An 18,737-nucleotide genomic window follows, 5' to 3' on the forward strand; every position below is an offset into this window, starting at 1 on the left:
ATATATTCATTGTACTTGATATAAAAAACACTTGTAAATAGATATGGTTTGGTTATTAGATGAAGTTGGGAATGCTTTTAAGCTGTTCTATTTTAATAGATTTTAGTGGTAGCAATTATAATTGATCTTGGCTTAATATGTTATGGCATTTCACATCAGCTTATCTGTTAGTATATTATCAGTTCATAGATGAAAAAAATGATTAGGGTTGTTTTAAATAAATATTTGCCAAAACTAATGCACATCAGCTATATTGTTGGTTTACATTTAAAAAACTCACATTCACCACCGAATCAGAATCACAGTATAATAATTTGAAAGAGAAATAGAAGCAAATGTAGTAAAACATAGTCACCAAAGATGTAGGTGTGTGTTAAGATGCATGATGTAGAACGTAGGAGATCTATCAAATTATTTAATGGTTTTGAGAATGTTTGCTGCATTCATAAATCATTTGTAGGTGTTTAGATATTCTGACTGCAGCATTTCCAACCCCAAGAATTCAAAACTCATGAATTAAGCTAAAAAAATCTAGACTATTTTATTATTATTAATGTATTTATTTATGGGAGTCTTTCTATTCGTCTTCTGGTTTGGTCTTGTTTGGAATCTTTAGGTCATGTTTTCATGATTTTCTCTGCAAATATGAAGACTAAAAACTTATTTTTTTAAATTATTACTTAAGCGGAGATTGTCACAACTGCATGTTTCTAGGAGCCTAAGGCTTGCAAGAGTAACATGAAGCCAGGACTTTGTCACACTGCTAATTGCTGAATATCTCAATACTGATTTATTTGCCTTCTCTTATATATTCTTGCAATTGCTGATTTTTATGACTTACGAAGTGCTTTAATAAAAGAAAGTGAACTGTGTTGTTTAACTTTTTGGAAATGTCAGTGAACTGTAGCTTGGGGAATTAACCCCTGAGCAAGATGGGTAGTAGGGGTGTGACTGGATGCTTTATGGATTGGAAATGGTTTTATACAGCTGTCCATCTCTACGTGATAAGTTTTAATCAGAATCAGCTTCCTAAGAGGCTCAGCACAGTTCTTTTTTGTCAGGTGATTGTCACAAAAAGTCACAACTAATATTGGTACCAATTAGAATCCTTGTTAGTACTCTCGAAAGTGGAGTTAGGACTGAATGAGCATTTAGACTGAACTACTTTCTCTGACTTAGCCCTGGTCACACTATAGGGTTAGGTTCAATTTAGCTGTGTTAGGTCGATTTTATAATGAATCGTCTACACAAGCACCTCCATTCTGTCGACCTAAAGGGCTCTTAAAATCAACTTCTGTACTCCTCCCGGCGAGGGGAGTAGCGCTAAAATCAAACTTGCTGGGTCGAATTTGGGGTAGTGCGAATGCAAATCAATGTTATTGGCCTCCGGGAGCTATCCCAGAGTGCTCCAATGTGACTGCTCTGGGCAGCACTTTCAGCTCCGATGCACTAGCCAGGTACACAGGAAAAGCCCCAGGAACTTTTGAATTTCATTTCCTGTTTGGTCAGCATGGTGCGCTCGGCGGCACAGATGACCATGCAGTCCCAGAAATGCAAACGAGCTCCAGCATGGAGCGAACAGGAGACACTGGATCTGATTGCTGTATGGGGAGAAGAATCTGTGCAGGCAGAACTCCGATCAAAAAGAAGACATGCTAATATATATGCCAAAATCGCACAGGGCATGATGGACAGAGGCTACAACAGGGACACACAGCAGTGCCGCATGAAAGGCAGCTCAGGCAAGCCTACCAAAAGACAAAGGAGGCAAACGGTCGCTCTGGGTCAAAGCCCCATACATGCCACTTCTGTGATCAACGGCCTGGCATTCTAGAGTGGGACCCTACCACTACCCCACCACTGTCTGTGAACACCTGCAAAGGGGAAGTTTCATGCAACACGGAGGAGGATTTTGTGGATGAGGAAGAGGAGAAGGCAAGCAGTGAATCTGTTCTCCCCAGCAGCCAGGACCTTTTCATCACCCTGGAGCCAATACCCTCCCAAGGCAGGATCTCCAACCCTGAAGGCGGAGAAGGCACCTCTGGTGAGTGCATGTTTGTAACTACAGTACAGGGTTTAAAAGCAATAGTGTTTAATGTTTGATTTGCCCTGAAGACTTAGGATGCATTTGCGGCCAGTACAGCTACTTGAAAAATCTGTTAACGTGTCTGGGGATGGAGTGGGAATCCTCCAGGGACATCTCCATGAAGCTCTCCTGGAGATACTCTGAAAGCCTTTGCAGAAGGTTTTTGGGGAGGGCTGCCTTCTTTCATCCTCCACAGTAGGACACTTTACCACACCAAGCTAGTAGCTTGTAGTCTGGAATCATTCCAGCACAAAGCATGGCAGCGAATGATCCTGGGTTTTGGTCGCATTCAAGCAACATTCGGTCTGTATCTTTCTGTGTTAGCCTCAGGAGAGTGATATCATTCATGGTCACCTAATTAAAATAGGGGAATTTTTGTAAGGGAACAGTAAAAGGACCCCATTCATGCTGGGCTGTTTGCACTTGGCTTAAAGGGAGCATTCCTGAGAATAGCCACACGGTGGGGAGAGGGATCATCCCAAATAGCCACGCAGAGGTGTGGAAGGAGGTGTGTGCTGCACCCGAAAACCACAGCCCCTCCTTTTAAATGGCAAACCCAACCGACATTGCCTGCTATGGGAAAGGAGGGCGCTGCAGTTTGAAAACATTCCCACATGTTATGAAGTCATTAGAAGCCAAACCCGCATACCCTTTGTCTTACCATGGCTGCCTGGAAACTGAATTTTGTTGTCCAGCCATATTTGATGTATCACTATACCAGCAGGAACTCAATATAAAAGGCAAAATGCAACCTTGTACCTAAAGCACATGTGCTGTCTGCTGTGAATTGCTTGATTCACTGTGAAAGAGTCTCCCTTTTGTTCTCAGAAATGTATCATCTTAAATTTTACTCTCCCTTTTTATCCTCCCACAGGTGCAAATGTTTCTATGCTCCCCCTGTCATCTCCCTCCCTGAGGTTATTGCAGATTAGAAGGTGAAAAAAACACACTCACGATGACATGTTTTCCGAGCTCATGCAGTCCTCCCGCACTTATAGGGCACAGCTGAATGCATGGAGGCATTCAGTGGCAGAGTCCAGGAAAGCATTAAGTGAGCACGATGAGAAGAGGCAGAATGCAATGCTGAGGCTAGTGGGGGGGCAAATGGACATGCTCAGGCATCTGGTGGAGCTGCAGAAAAGCCAACAAGAGCACAGACTGCCACTGCATCCACTGTACAACCGCCTGCCCTCCTCCCTGAGTTTCATATCCTCCTCACCCAGATGCCCAAGAATGCAGGGGTGGGGGGGAAGAGGGGGTTCTGGGCACCCAGCCACTCCACTCCAGAGGATGGCCCAAGCAATAGAAGGCTGTCATTCAAACAGTTTTGATTTGTAATGTGGCTACAATAAGCAATGTGGCCTTGTCCTTCCCTCCTCCCCCACCCGGGCTACCCTACCAGTTATCTGCCTTTTTTTTTTAATTTAATAAAGAATGAATGGTTTCAAAACAATAGCGACTTTATTTCCTTTGCCAGCTGTGATCAAAGAGGGGAGGGTAGTTGGCTTACAGGGAATTAAAAATCAACAAAGGGGGCAGGTTTTCATCAAAGAGAAACACACACAACTGTCACACAATAGCCTGGCCAGTCATGAAACCGTTTTTCAAAGCCTCTCTGATGCACAGCATGCATACCTGTGCTCTTCTAATTGCCCTGGTATCTGGCTGTTCAAAATTGGCAGCCAGGCGATTTGCCTCAACCTCCCACCCCACCATAAACGTCTCCCCCTTACTCTCACAGATATTATGGAGCACACAGCAAGCAGTAATAACAATAGGAATATTGGTTGCACTGAGGTCTAATCTAGTCAGCAAACCGCACCAGCGAGCTTTTAAACGTCCAAAGGCACACTCTGCTACCATTCTGCACTCGCTCAGCCTATAGTTGAACTGCTTACTACTTTCCAGGCTGCCTGTCTAAGGCTTCATAAGCCATGGGATCAAGGGGTAGGCTGGGTCTTCAAGAATAACTATTTGAATTTCAATATCCCCAACAATAATTTTCTGGTCTGGGAAGTAAGTCCCTTCTTACAGCTGTTCCAACAGCCCGGAGTTCCTAAAGATGTGAGCGTCATGCACTTTCCCGGCCATCCCACATTGATGTTGGTGAAACGTCCCTTGTGATCCACCAGTGCTTGCAGCACCATTGAGGATTATGTACTGGTTGACAAGGTGGTCCGGTGCCAAGATAGGGATATGCGTTCCGTCTATCGCCCCACCACAGTTAGGGAAACCCATTGCAGCAAAACCATCCACTATGACCTGCACATTTCCTAGAGTCACTACTCTTGGTAGCAGAACGACAGTGATTGCACTGGCTACTTGAATCACAGCAGTCCCCACAGTAGATTTGCCCACTCCAAATTGATTCCCAACTGACCGGTAGCAGTCAAGTGTTGCAAGCTTCCACAGGGCTATCACCACTCGCTTCTTAACTGTTAGGGCAGCTCTCATCTTGGTATTCCTGTGCTTCAGGGCAGGGGAAAGCAACTCTCAGAGTTCCAGGAAAGTGGCCTTACACATGCGAAAGTTTTGCAGCCACTGGGAATCGTCCTATACCTGCAACACTATGTGGTCCCACCAGTCTGTGCTTGTTTGCCGGGGCCAGAATCGGCGTTCCACTATATCAACCAGCCCCACTGCTGCCATGATGTCCCAATTGCCACATCTCGTGCTTTCAGGAATTCTGTGTCCATATCCTCACAATCGTCCTTGTGCTGCCGTCTCTTAGCCAGGTTCTGCACATCCTGCAGTATAATGGGTGAGGTGTTTACAATGCTTGCAACTGCATGGGTAACCCAGAAAAAAAGGCGCAAAATGATTGCCTGCAGTTGCTTTCACAGAGGGAGGGAGGGGAGACTGACGACATGTACCCAAAACCACCTGTGAATGTTTTTGCCTCATCAGGCATTGGGAGCTTAGCCCAGAATTCCAATGGGTAGCAGAGACTCCGGGAACTGTGGGATAGCTTCCCACAGTGCACCGCTCCATGAGTCGATGTTAGCCACGGTAGTGAGGACGCACTCCACCAACTTAATGCGCTTAGTGGGGACATACACAATAGACTGTAGACAATCAATTTATAAAAATCAACTTCTTAGTGGTTGGACTTCGCAGTCACAGATGAGGCGTATTAGTAATACGGGCCACGTATGCATTATTGCTTCCCCTTCAATATTGGTTCTGTAGATAGATCAAAAACTTCAGTCTCTGTTGACAGAATGGCCAGTCTGGCCTCTTTCAAGAGTGCAACATGTGGGCTACAGTGCGTCAGTGATGACTGATTTTTTTCTTCCCCATCCGGTAGTCAGATTGGAACCATTAACCTAGAAGGAAAAAGCCTCAAAGTCCAACAAGCTATCTAGTTCTTCTGTTTCAGTATTTTTCTAAAGACTGTAAAGGAAAAATAAAATCTCTAAGAGTTTTGTTAATTTTGTTTGTAAGAGTCTCATGTTTCAATTACACAGCACTTGACTGAACAAAATGAATATTAGAGGTTACAAATACACTGTTGAGTAGAGGAAGTAATGCTAGGCTTGTGAAATAAATATTCAGGTATGTGGTATAATTAAGGAACATGCTGAGACTTGTACTAAGCAATGCAAAATGGGTAAGTGTTGAGATGTATATAATGTAAATAAGCAGGTGCAGAATATTAATTCAAGAATATTTTTGAACTATATGTAGTGAAGACTGTTAGTCCTTGTGCTATACACATGCAGTACCCTATGTTATAGACAGTGTAATCTGATTGTGGCCTTCTGTGATGAAAATATATACTTTCTCTATTAGTATACAATACACATACTGTGTGGCTGAAATTATTACTTTGGTGTTCATCATACTTATATGGCTGTCCCTACTACTGTTTTTAGTGTAAATAAATATGTGTATATTTTAATTAATTTCTCACTGCTGTCAGATCTCCCTTAAAGGCACAGCTGCATTTTTCAGTAGTATGAGCCATAGATTCATACTCTGAAGTCAGAAGTGATCGTTTAGTCTCACCTCCTGTATAACACAGGCCATAGAACTTCCCCACAATAATTCCTAGAGCAGATCTTTTAGAATAACATCTAGTCTTGATTTAAAAATTGCCAGTGATGGAGAATCCACTATGACCCTTGGTAAATTGTTCCAGTGGTTAATTACCCTCACTGATAAAAAATGTATGCCTTGCTTTCAGTCTCAATTTGTCTAGCTTCAACTTTCAGCCACTGTATTGCGTTATAACTTTCTCTGCTAGAGTGAAGAGCCCCTTATCAAATGTTTGTTCCCCATTTATACAATCAGTGTAATCAACTTATCCCTCTCTTTGAGCAAAATAGATTGAGTACCTTGAGTCTATCACAGCAGGGAAAGTTTTCTAATCCTTTACTTGTTCTTGTGGCGGCTCTTTTCACCCACTCCAATTTATCAACATCTTTCTCAAATAATGGACACCAGAACTGGAAACTGTATTCCAACAGCAGTTGTACCAGTGCCAAATATAGAGGCACTCTATTCCTACTTGAAATTCCCTTTTTTGCATTCAAGGATCACATTAACCCATTTGGCAACAGCATCACACTGAGAGCTCATGTTCAGCTGATTATCCCCTGTGACCCCCAAAATATTTTTCAGAGTCCCTGCTTCCCAGGATAGAGTCACCCATCTTGTAAGTATGGCCTATGTTCTTTATTCCTAGATGTATACATTTACATTTAGCCGTATTAAAACACACATTGTTTTTGTGCTCAGCTTACCAAGAGATCCAGATTGCTCTATATCAGTGACCCGTCCTCTTCACTATTTACCATTCCTCCAATGTTGGGTTATCTGCAAACTTTATCAGTAATGATTTTGTTTTCTTCCAGGTCATTGATAAAATGTTAAATAGCATAGAGCCAAGAACCATTCCCTGTAGGATTACACTAGAAACATGCCTGTTTGTTGATTATTTGGATTTAAAATTACATTTTGTGACCTAATTTGTTAGTTAGTTTTTAATCCATTTAATGTGTGCCTTGTTCTTTTTTATATCTTTCTAGTTTTTTTTAATCGATATGTCCCGTGATACCAAGTTAAATGCCTTACAGAGGTCTATTAACCTTATTACTTCTATCACCCAAACTTGTAATCTCATTTTTTTTAAAATCACCTAGTTTCAAAGGAACTATTTTCCATAAACCCATGTTGATTGGCCTTAACTATATTACTCTCTATATTATCTTCCTTCAATTCTTTATTAATGAAGTCTCATATGAGCAGCTCCATTATCTTGCCCAAGATTGATGTTAGACAGACACACCTATAATAACCTGGGTCATCCCATCTACTCTTTTTAAATATTGGCACAACATAAGCTCTCTTCCAGTCTTGTGAGACTTTTCTGGTGTCCCGCGATTTATTAAAAATCAACATTAATGGTCCAGCAAGCACCTCAGTTAGCTATTTTAAATCCTTAGATGCCAGTTATATGACCTGATGATTTAAAAATGTCTAACTTTAGTAGCTACTATTTAACATCTTCCTGAGAGACTTGTGGAATGGAAAGAAGGTTTTCATCTGATCATCATTTGTTTTATCTCCCAAATACAGAACAGAACTATTTATTTAACACTTCTGCCTTTTCTGCATTGTTACTGATAATTCTACAATTTCCATCTAGTAATTGACCGATACCATTATTAGGATTCTTTTTTGTTACTAATGTACTTTACAATTATCTCTTTATTGTCCTTAACTCTATCAGCCATAGATTTTTCCTTGTGTCCCTTTGCTTGCCTTATCAGTTTTCTACAATTCCTAGCTTCCGGTTTGTATTCATTAATATTAACTTCCTCTTTCTTCCATTTCTTATACATTAGAAAGAGAGCGTGCATGCTGCCTTCACTTTCTCTCTAAACAGGTTGGGTTTTTAACCAGTGCAACCTTCTTCCTTGATTGTGGTTTTTGTGCATCTTGTAAAGTGTTCTTAAACAATTGCTAATTATCATTTAAATTTGTTCAGATTAAATTTTTCCTCCCAGCTGATTTTGCATAATTGTTTTCAGCTTTGTGATATTGGCCCTTTTAAAGCCCGCTTAAAGCTGTTTTCCTTGATCATTAGAAACCCTAATTTTGACATCCTATATTGAGAATTTCAGTGTTAGGGGGTTAATATATGGAAATGATCATCAGTGGAAATGATGCACTACCTAATGCCCAAGCATTGCGACTAATAAAGTAACTCCTCGCTTAATGTTGTAGTTATGTTCCTGAAAAATGTGACTTTAAGCGAAACGATGTTAAGCAAATCCAGTTCCCCCCCTAAGAATTAATGTAAATAGGGGGATTAGGTTCCAGGAAAATTTTTGTCACCAAACAAAAAACTATATTATACAGATATACACACAGTATACGTTTTAAACAAACAATTAAATACTGTTCACAGCTATGATGATTGTGAAGCTTGGTTGAGGTGGTGAAATTGGAGGGTGGAAGAGGGAGGGATATTTCCCAGGGAATGCCTTACTGCTAAATGATGACTAACACTGACTGAGCCCTCAAGGATTAACACGTTGTTAATGTATCCTCTCATCAAGGCAGCACGAACAGGAGGGAAGGGAGACAGCATAGCAGACAGAGACACACACATCTTGTGTGTGTGAGGGAGAGAGAGAGAGATGCACACTGCCCCTTCAAGTAAGCTGACCACTCTTAAGTGCATTGTCGTTTTAAGGGGATCAGGAAGCTGAGACAGCAGCTGCTGCCCCAACTCTCTCTATCTCTCTTCCTCCGTGTCCCCTCCCTGCTCTATATGGTAAGCGGGTGCAGGAGCAGGGGGAGGGGGATAACCTGACATTAGCCCTGCCTTCCCCCCTTGCACAGCAGGCAGGAGTCTCTGGGAGCAGCTCCAAGGCAGAGGGTAGGAGCAGCACATGGCATGGGGGGAGGGACAGCTGAACTGCCGATTGATAGCCTGCTGGTCCACCCTGGTTGCAAGCCCCCATCAGCGAGCTGCAACGGGCTGCTCTTCCTGCAAGCAGTGGACAAAGCAGGCGGCTGCCAAATGATGTTAGAAGGGAGCATTGCACAACTTTAAATGAGCATGTTCCCTAATTGATCAACAACGAAACAACATTAACCAGGACAACTTTAAGTGAGGAGTTACTGTATGTAGATATTGCAATAGGAATTGGGATTTTGATGTTATATTTGTTGGATGCTGTTTGTGACCACATTTTTAAACACACTCCTTTAAAATAACAGATTTATGGTGAGTTTTCAGATCCACTAATAGGATTTAACTAATATATGCATAAAAATAGCATTTTGGAAACTTTTTTAGTTTAATCAGCATTTACCTTGATCATATTAGTCAGTACGTTGTTGCTTATTTCAGCTCATATTTTTATTAGGCAGCAATAGTATACTAGTGGAGAAAATAAAGTTTGGTGTTTGCACGTAGGTAAACATTAAGTCCTTGTTATTTTGAGAACAGCATTTGTTTTTATTTTATGAATACAATCTCAAAATTAGAATGTGTTCAGATTGACACTTTAAAGGATCCTAATAACGATTAATAAATTTAAAAAACATTAAAGAAATGAAACAAAACAAATTTATCTTGGTAAAACTGAGTTTTCCTTCAATATGCACAGTAGATAATGCACCACAGAACTTGGTGCTTGTGAAAACAAGGAGGGATATGGTATACACAAAATCTGACTGGCAGACTAAAGGAAAAAATAATGTTCTTTTTTTTTCTTTGCAAATGCCCATTTTGGGGAGGGAGCAGTGACAAAATACTGGTTCAGTCTTACTCACATATTTAAAGCAAGGGCTGCCTGTTCAAAGAAGTTCTATTTTTCTGCATGTATACAGTATTGTGCCTATTTATTATTAACAAGCTTACTGACCCAAAACCTCCGAAGACTCTTATCAAATGTCCATGATCCATCACAAAGCCAATGAAAACATCTTCTCATTTGTCATCTTTCATAATACTTAAGTAGTAAATCCTTCACAATGATTTACTGATGAGTGGAAACGGGGAAAATGTGCATATAGCATTATATATGTAAATATACATTGAACATGTATTCATTTAAAATAAAGTCTCTAATACCTTTCCTAAACAGCAGGGGGAGGGTTGGAGTGTGTGTGCTTGTGCAAGCACATATGTACCCTCATAATGAGAGAGCACACGCCTATGAGCTGATTTCCGATGAGATACTGTTTTGTCAGAAAATGCCAGTTCATCGCATCTGAAATATTTCATGAAAAAGTATTGGTTTTGACAAGGGAACCCTCCCTGTTACTTGGCAGACTTGTGAGGACCCCAAGATTTCAGGGTCCAGCTCTGAGGCAGAGTACTGAATTCCTTAATGACATTCTCATTACAAGTTCTTTCTGGGAAATGCTGTTTTGTTTTCATCATCAGAACTGTCTGAATTAATAATGATGAAGTCCACTTGGAAGTTATTTACATAAAGTACTGTTCTCGTGTTGCTGCCACAGACAGCTTCTCCCTATTAGGGAGGGAGGGAGAGGGAGAGAGAGAGCGCATTTGTAGAGTATCCAGTTTGATGCAACACTACATGTCACGGGATAGCCTGCTAGAAATCCAGCCCAGCACTCAAGCTAGTACAGCACCATTGCGGATGCAGTTACATGGGTCTTACATGGATAGGGTTTTGCTGTGGGGATGCTCCACCCATGTTAGCCCCGACTAACTCTGCAATGAAGATATGATCACAAAGACTGGGGGATGACCTTCTTGCCTATGGATGCTTTGACAGCATTCAGAATCACCAAGCAATACGTACCTAAAGGTTGCTTACTTCATAAACAAAAGGAAGACATACTCCCTCACAAAAGGATCTCACCACTGACATTTCTTTCTTTTTTTAAAAATGTCATTGAATGACACTGGTTTGGCTAGTCAGTAAACAGCTTACAGATTATCTACAAAATTGTCTTTTGTCCTGTGTGTCAAAAACTAAAATACTTCAGTAAATGTAAAGAGTAAGCCTTTGCCCTTGTACTTTTACCTTGGTTAAAACATTTAGTTGAATAATGCAAGTGCTTTTGGATTTCACCGTTACCTCTGTCCATGAGCTGAGGCTTAAAATATTGTTAGTTAAAGTAACAAAATTCAATTTGTTAGGATCTTAGGTATCAAAATATAAGGTTTTGTCAAAAGAACGCAGTTTCCATGCTTATGTGCTCGTAAGATACACGTTTCTACACACCTCTGGTAATGTTTCTGCTGTTTGGATTTTTTTTTTTATAAATATCCATTCATTTGATTGTGACTTTTTCTTTAAATTCTAGCTGCGTGAAAGCTGTGATGATGTCATTGATTCATTTACAAACACTTCCGAGCAAATCAGACTGTTTTGGGATTTTGTGCACAACCTACACATGCTAATTCAAATAAGTTGTAATCTATTTCCACCCATAATTAGCAGTGTCGTTAGTGAAAGTTGGGCACCTGTCAATGGAGGAGTACAACTCTTTAATGTATAATACATCCCTCAGACTTCCTGTCCAAAGATCCGTTAGTACTGATGATGATCTTGACCTCATACTTGAATCTGAACTGTTCTCTGAATTTTGTTTTTAAAAGCACTGAAAATTATTGCCTTGTTTTATGTAACCTCCTAATGTTTTGGGGCCTATCTGACCCCAATGTGTGCAAAAATGTAAATAAAAATTGTCATGCCAAATCTGTGCTGCTTACGTATTCTCAAACAAGGAGGAGTTCAGTCTTTCCTCAGTGGTTTTATCATCCTACCTGTTGTGGTTTATGTGTAGTGGTAAAAAAAATCATTAAAAAGGTAGTGGAGTCAGTTAGACTTGTCAATGTCAGTGATAAAAATGAAATATTACACTTCTAAGATCTTTGGGATCTCCAGGACCCCAAACACGTACAAAAGTTTAAAACATGATAAGCAAACCACTGCCTTTTCTTTCTTTACATATTCTCAAACTATGATGAGAACAACCTGTTATAGTTGATTTAATCTGAATATCTGTTGTGGATTTAGTGTAGTAAAAAAAGTCACTCCAATGTTATTGGGGTCATTTAAGAACATAAGAATGGCCATATTGGGTCAGACCAAAGGTCCATCCAGCACAGTATCCTGTCTACCGACGGTGGCCAATGGCAGGTGCTCCAGAGGGAGTGAACCTAACAGGTAATGATCAAGTGATCTCTCTCCTGCCATCCATCTCCACCCTCTGACAAACAGAGGCTAGGGACACCATTCCTTACCCATCCTGGCTAATAGCCATTAATGGACTTAACCTCCATTAATTTATCTAGTTCTCCTTTAAACTCTGTTATAGTCCTAGACTTCACAGCCTCCTCAGGCAAGGAGTTCCACGGGTTGACTGTGCGCTGTGTGAAAAAGAACTTCCTTTTATTTGTGTTAAACCTGCTGCCCATTAATTTCATTTGGTGGCCCCTAGTTCTTATATTATGGGAACAAGTAAATAACTTTTCTTTATTCACTTTTTCCAGACCACTCATGATTTTACATGCCTCTCTCATATCCACCCTTAATCTCCTCTTTTCCAAGCTGAAAAGTCCTAGCCTCTTTAATCTCTCCTCATATGAGACCCATTCCAAACCCCTAATCATTTTAGTTTCCCTTCTCTGAACCTTTTCTAATGCCAATATATCTTTTTTGAGATGAGTTGACCACATCTGTATGCAGTATTCATATAAGCATTTATATAAGGGCAATAAAATATTCTCTGTCTTATTCTCTATCCCTTTTTGAATGATTCCTAACATCCTGTTTACTTTTTTGACTGCCACTGCACATTGCATGGACGTCTTCAGAGAACTATCCACGATGACTCCAAGATCTCTTTCCTGATTAGTTGTAGCTAAATTAGTCCCCATCATATTTTATGTATAGTTGGGGTTATTTTTTGTTTCAATGTGCATTACTTTACCTTTATCCACATTAAACTTCATTTGCCATTTTGTTGCCCAATCACTTAGTTTTGAGAGATCTTTTTGAAGTTCTTCATAGTTTCTGCTTTGGTCTTAACTATCTTGATCAGTTTAGTGTCATCTGCAAACTTTGCCACCTCACTGTTTACCCCTTTCTCTAGATCATTTATGAATAAGTTGAATAGGATTGGTCCTAGGACTGACCCTTGGGGAACACCACTAGTTACCCCTCTCCATTCTGAAAATTTACCATAATTTCCTACCCTTTGTTCCCTGTCTTTTAACCAGTTCTCAATCCATGAAAGGATCTTTCCTCTTATCTGATGACAACTTAATTTACATAAGAGCCTTTGGTGAGGGACCTTGTTAAAGGTGTTCTAGAAATCTAAGTACACTATGTCTCCACTAGATCTCCCTTGTCCACATATTTGTTGACCCCTTCAAAGAACGCTAATAGATTAGTAAGATATGATTTCCCTTTACAGAAACCATGTTGACTTTTGCCCAACAATTTATGTTCTTCTATGTGTCTGACAATTTTATTCTTTATTATTGTTTCAACTAATTTGTCTGGTACTGACGTTAGACTTACTGGTCTGTAATTGCCGGGATCACTTCTAGAGCCCTTTTTAAATATTGGTATTACATTAGCTATCTTCCAATCATTGGGTAGAGAAACCGATTTAAAGGACAGGTTACAGACCATAGTTAATAGTTCTGCAATTTCACATTTGAGTTCCTTCAGAACTCTTGGGTGAATGCCATCTGATCCTGGTGACTTCTAACCATTAAATTTATCAATTAATTCCAAAACCTCTTCTAATGACACTTCAATATGTGATAATTCCTCAGATTTGTCACCTACAACAGACAACTCAGGTTTGGGAATCTTCCTAACATCCTCAGCTGTGAAGACTGAAGCAAAGAATTCATTTAGTTTCTCCGCAATGACTTTATCATCTTTAAGTGCTCCTTTTTTATCTCAATCCACTGGTTGTTTAGCAGGTTTCCTGCTTCTGATGTACTTAAACATTTTGTTATTACCTTTTGAGTTTTTAGCTAGCTATTCTTCAAAGTCCTTTTTGGCTTTTCTTATTACATTTCTGCACTTAATTTGGCAGTGTTTATGCTCCTTTTTATTTACCTCACTAGGATTTGACTTCCCTTTTTTATGAGATGCCTTTTTATCTCTCACTGCTTCTTTTTACATGGTTAAGCCATGGTGGCTCTTTTTTAGTTCTTTAACTGGGTTTTTTAATTTGGGGTATACATTTAAATTGGGCCTTTATTATGGTGTCTAAACCCCTAAATTAATTGTGAAGGTATTCTAGCATCAGGTTGTTTTAATTTTGAGGCAGAAGTTATGATATGATTATATTAATATTTCAGCATTGTTATTATCTTCATCATTTCAGTGGTTTTTGTTTTTCAAAAAAATGCACCAAAAGAGTGCTGGAGAATCTTTGAGACCCCAGATAACATTTGCGTCATGTATGAACACAGTTGTCCAGCAAATTGAGTTTCTTCTAAGATAACACTCTCAACTTGATTTTCTGGGAAGCCCACACTTGCTAGGAAGAGTTTTTTAGGGAAGCCACAATAGTCAGATCCATTTTCTGGCAAGCCCACAGTTGCTGGGGCAAAGACTCATTGTTGGGTAGAAAAGGTTCTTGGTTGCTGGGAAAAAGCCTCTCACTGTTGCATTGCACATACACATGTCTGAATGACTATATTGCATGAATTTTGTTGAATTGCACATGGCATCAAAAATCTTTGAGTAAGAGATGAATCAGGGACATGGATACAGAAATGGTGAAACTACTGTTTAAGAAGAGTCTCTCTGGAGTGCCTCTGTTGTTGAGGGGTGGTACTTCTCCATGCCTAATTTCCATCATGGTGTCAGATTGGTACAAGCCATAGTCTCTGATTCCTGGTAGTGGCCCCTACCTTGTCACCGCAGGGTTTATACATCCTGTCACAGTGATGCAGAAAAGAAACCTTGCAGCCTTTCCTCAGGCTTCTAGGGAAGCAGCATCTAGCATGCTGGATACTGATGTGGAGGGCCTCGAAAATAAGGAAGGAGTTACATCTGTTCCAGAGAATGAGACAGAAAACACACAAAAAATGAGTGAAATGTAAAAACTTTGTATATTCAGAAAATGGCACCTATTTGCCCCATTTGTTGAAAGTACACCTCTACTTCGATATAACGCTGTCCTCGGGAGCCAAACAATCTTCCCGTGTTATAGCTGAAACTGCATTATAACGAACTTGCTTTGATCCACCGGAGTGTGTATCTCCCACTCCCTGGAGCACTGCTTTACCACGTTATATCCAAATTTGTGTTATATCACGTCGCGTTATATCGGGGTAGAGGTGTAGTAGGTTGTTTACTCCCACTTCACTGTGTATGTACCTTTTATATTGTTGCTGTTACTATCTGTTTTCATTATCTAAACCTGGGGTGAGTTAGACCCTGGCATCTGTACAGTGTGTAGCTTTTTTTTTTTTTTTAATATATTTGATCATGGTGTCAGTGAGACACCAACACAAGTACTCTGTAGTGTTCTTCTGAATCTAGGAAAGTTTTAACTTGTTCATAGTTCACTAATTACAATAAAGTCACTTTTAAATGCATCCCATGTTGGTTTTTTCCCCAAATTTCAACATATTAAGATGTCCAAGACTCCAGTAGGGAAATAGTTGGGTGATTTTTGGTCTAATATGAGGATTAATTAAGCATAGAAACTTCTTATGCTTTTTTGTCATTGTTAATTGGTTTTGTCTTGATACTTTTAAATTTCAAATGCAAAGGTAAATAACTATTTTTGCTAGGCAATTATGCGCTTAAATATTTTCAGAGTGCTGAATGCAGTTAAACTTTGTTTTCTGTTATGGTGCCAGTTTATTTAACAACTACTATTCTCTTTACCAACAAAATAATCATTTCTATCTTTCTTATTTATTTTTCAATTCCAGCACATTTTACTTCTCTGCTGTTTTTTCTCTATCCAAATATATCACATTGCTGATAAAACCTATTACTGTTGTAATTCAAACAAGTTCTTCATTTACAGCACAAATATCACTGTTTCTCTTCAGGCTCGCCAACAATTAATAAACTAATAAACTATTTGCATTGGGTGCAAAGGTCAGCCTGCATTGGTCATGTTTGCAAAACTTTGGCCTTACTTCATTGTCTGTGCTATTGCATCTTCTGCTCATCTAGTATCGTACTCTCCCCCCTCAATAAAAATAAGATAGATGCAGTATATTGGAATTTGATATTTATTACGTTTACAAAATATGACTTGTTGCCACTTTAAATTGGCAGTAACTACATTAAGTTCCATGAAGTTACACCAATGCAAAATGGGTACAGATGAGAACAGGGTCAGTTTAATAGATTTTTGCTGTTAGTGCAGATGTAAATCCACTACAATCTGTGCCTCCACTCTGTGTGTGTGTGTGTGTGTGTGTGTGTGTGACTTTTCCTACCTGTTTTGTTTTAAACCTTTTGATTGATTGTTTTTTAATCACAGTTTTATTTTAAGTACAAAAATAAAAAAAGAAAGTTAAAGCTACTCATATTAAGTGTTCTGGGTGAGTCACTTGTGAAACAGTAAAACTTACTAATTAAATAAAAAATGAAAACCTGTGAAAAAGTGTTTAGTGTATTACAGTTATAGATCAACTAAGTCCCCTTACTAAAAGAACGCAGGAAGCACAACCAGATAAACTGCAGGAAAGAATCTTGTATACACTGATATGGTATAAGACTTAAAACATTCAAGAAAGAGACCTAGTAATCAATCAGTAGATATCTGCCTTAGAGTGAGACTGCTTACCTATAGAGCTGTCTCCATTTATCATTAAAAGCTTGCTAGTTTGTGTCAAAGACATTTCCATTAAAATGAAAGCGGCAAAATTCTAGAGACTCAGAAAGTAATGCCGAGGAAGGATCTGCCTGTGAAACAGCACACTAATATTAAAGGGCTAACTTTGGAAAATCTGCTATTGTAATTTCATGTCCAACCTCAGGGACTGATTTTTGTGAGCTCCACAGCAATATGTGGTGCACATCAGAAGGCAGATGGCAGAAGATGGTTCAAAAATGCATATTTTACCTTGTAGAGATAGCACATACATACATTTATTAAACCCAATCAAACTGATTAAAAAAAATCTTTGATAGTTATCCACCCTGGTTGGGAAATGTGCTTTGTTTTCTATGGAAGCATATTACAACCCACAGTTTGGAAGCCCTGGTGCTACAACCACTATACTTAGTGTCATAGCCATCCAAAATAGGAAAATGTTAGTTCTTTAAATCATTGTCAGATATTATTCTTCATAGATGCTGGTAGGTGTAGGAAAGTATAGAGTATATAGCAAGTGAAAGGTAGAGGAGAATCCTGTAAGAACCAGGCTTGAGTAGGTGTAAAGTGAATATGCAATACTAGCACATTTTCAATATGGTTCTTGAGATAAGTCTTCTAGGAGGAGGACAGGAAAAAAAGTGTAAAGAATGTCAAGGGTAATAAAGCCATAATTAATACAGTGTTAGAGGGTACATTGAGATATTACAGAATATTTATTTTTAAATTCATATTATTGCTGTTTCACCATATTTTCTTTATTTGTATTTGTGTAAGGTGTCAATAGCTTCTAGTATCCAAATGTTTGTCTGTAGGTGTTAAAAGTATTGAGGGCTTCCACAGATATTGGTTTATAGAAATCAGTGTATTTCAATAAAAGAAAAACATTTGATCTTTTTTCTATAATTTTGCCTTAAATCATTTATATAGCCAAGTACATGCATTAATAAGATAAAAATCTCTTTGAACCTTAGTTTCTCTTTAATCTTCAAATTAGATTTAAAAGAATGAAATATTAGAATTCCCATCAATAAATTTAAATAGAAATAGATCCATTTGAACTAATGGTTGAATAAAATGGTGACATTCCCACATTTAACATGATGATTTGGTATATTATATTACACATTCTCACTTATTTTATGAACGGTAGAATTTTTATGAGCAGTAATTCAGAAAAATGAGAGCCTGCTTCGTGGAATTATTCTCTTTACCTCAAGAATACTTCTACTGACATTGCTTTTCTTGACATTGCTTTTCTTTAACTTTTTTCTTTAAATCAGAATTACAGAAGTTTTTCTAATTCATTGTCACATTTTTTTCTAAGTTTCAGCTCAAAGTCTCAAGAGCAACCTTGATTCAATGGAACTTCAGATCCATCGCCTAGCAAATGACATTGAGAGTTTCCCTAAAACAGAAGATGCACATGATAAATTTGTGGAAAAGATGACCATATCCTTTTTGCACTTCTGGGTTGATAATCTTAGTTTTTTGTCTGTCTTATTAAATATTTACAATATTTGAAATTAACAGTTAGAAGTGTCTGTTGTTTCATGTTTATTGTCTTGCACAGGGAAGTGCATATCAGAAAGTTTTGAGTGTTAAAAACATTAAGCCATTAGCAGAAGTGAAATTTGTTTTGCTTCTTCTCTGTGGTTAGCTTGTAGCATTTGTAATCAGACTTTTAAGAAGAAAGATGACACCACTCTCAAGGCACTGAAGGAGCGGAATACCCAGGATCCTGTCATAAACTGGAGAGAGTATAGCTTCATGTGACCAAGAACAAACTTTTAGATAGTGGTTGCATCACTTCAGGCTGAAAGAATATGGAAAAAGAGTA

At 38.9% G+C, this 18,737-nt stretch overlaps 1 protein-coding gene across 3 annotated transcripts in view; it reads left to right on the forward strand.

The window, feature by feature from the left end:
* The window catches only part of DIAPH2 (diaphanous related formin 2), an 834,834-nt gene that overhangs the window by 518,767 nt on the left and 297,330 nt on the right, over positions 1-18,737 (forward strand). For all 3 annotated transcript variants that reach the window (XM_045029932.1, XM_045029931.1, XM_045029930.1), the window contains one exon: positions 18,225-18,349. In XM_045029932.1, the coding sequence (XP_044885867.1) occupies positions 18,225-18,349 (125 nt within the window). The remainder of the gene's footprint in view (positions 1-18,224; positions 18,350-18,737) is intronic.

Source organism: Mauremys mutica, chromosome 9 (assembly GCF_020497125.1).
Source record: "Mauremys mutica isolate MM-2020 ecotype Southern chromosome 9, ASM2049712v1, whole genome shotgun sequence".
Lineage (NCBI taxonomy): Eukaryota > Metazoa > Chordata > Testudines > Geoemydidae > Mauremys > Mauremys mutica.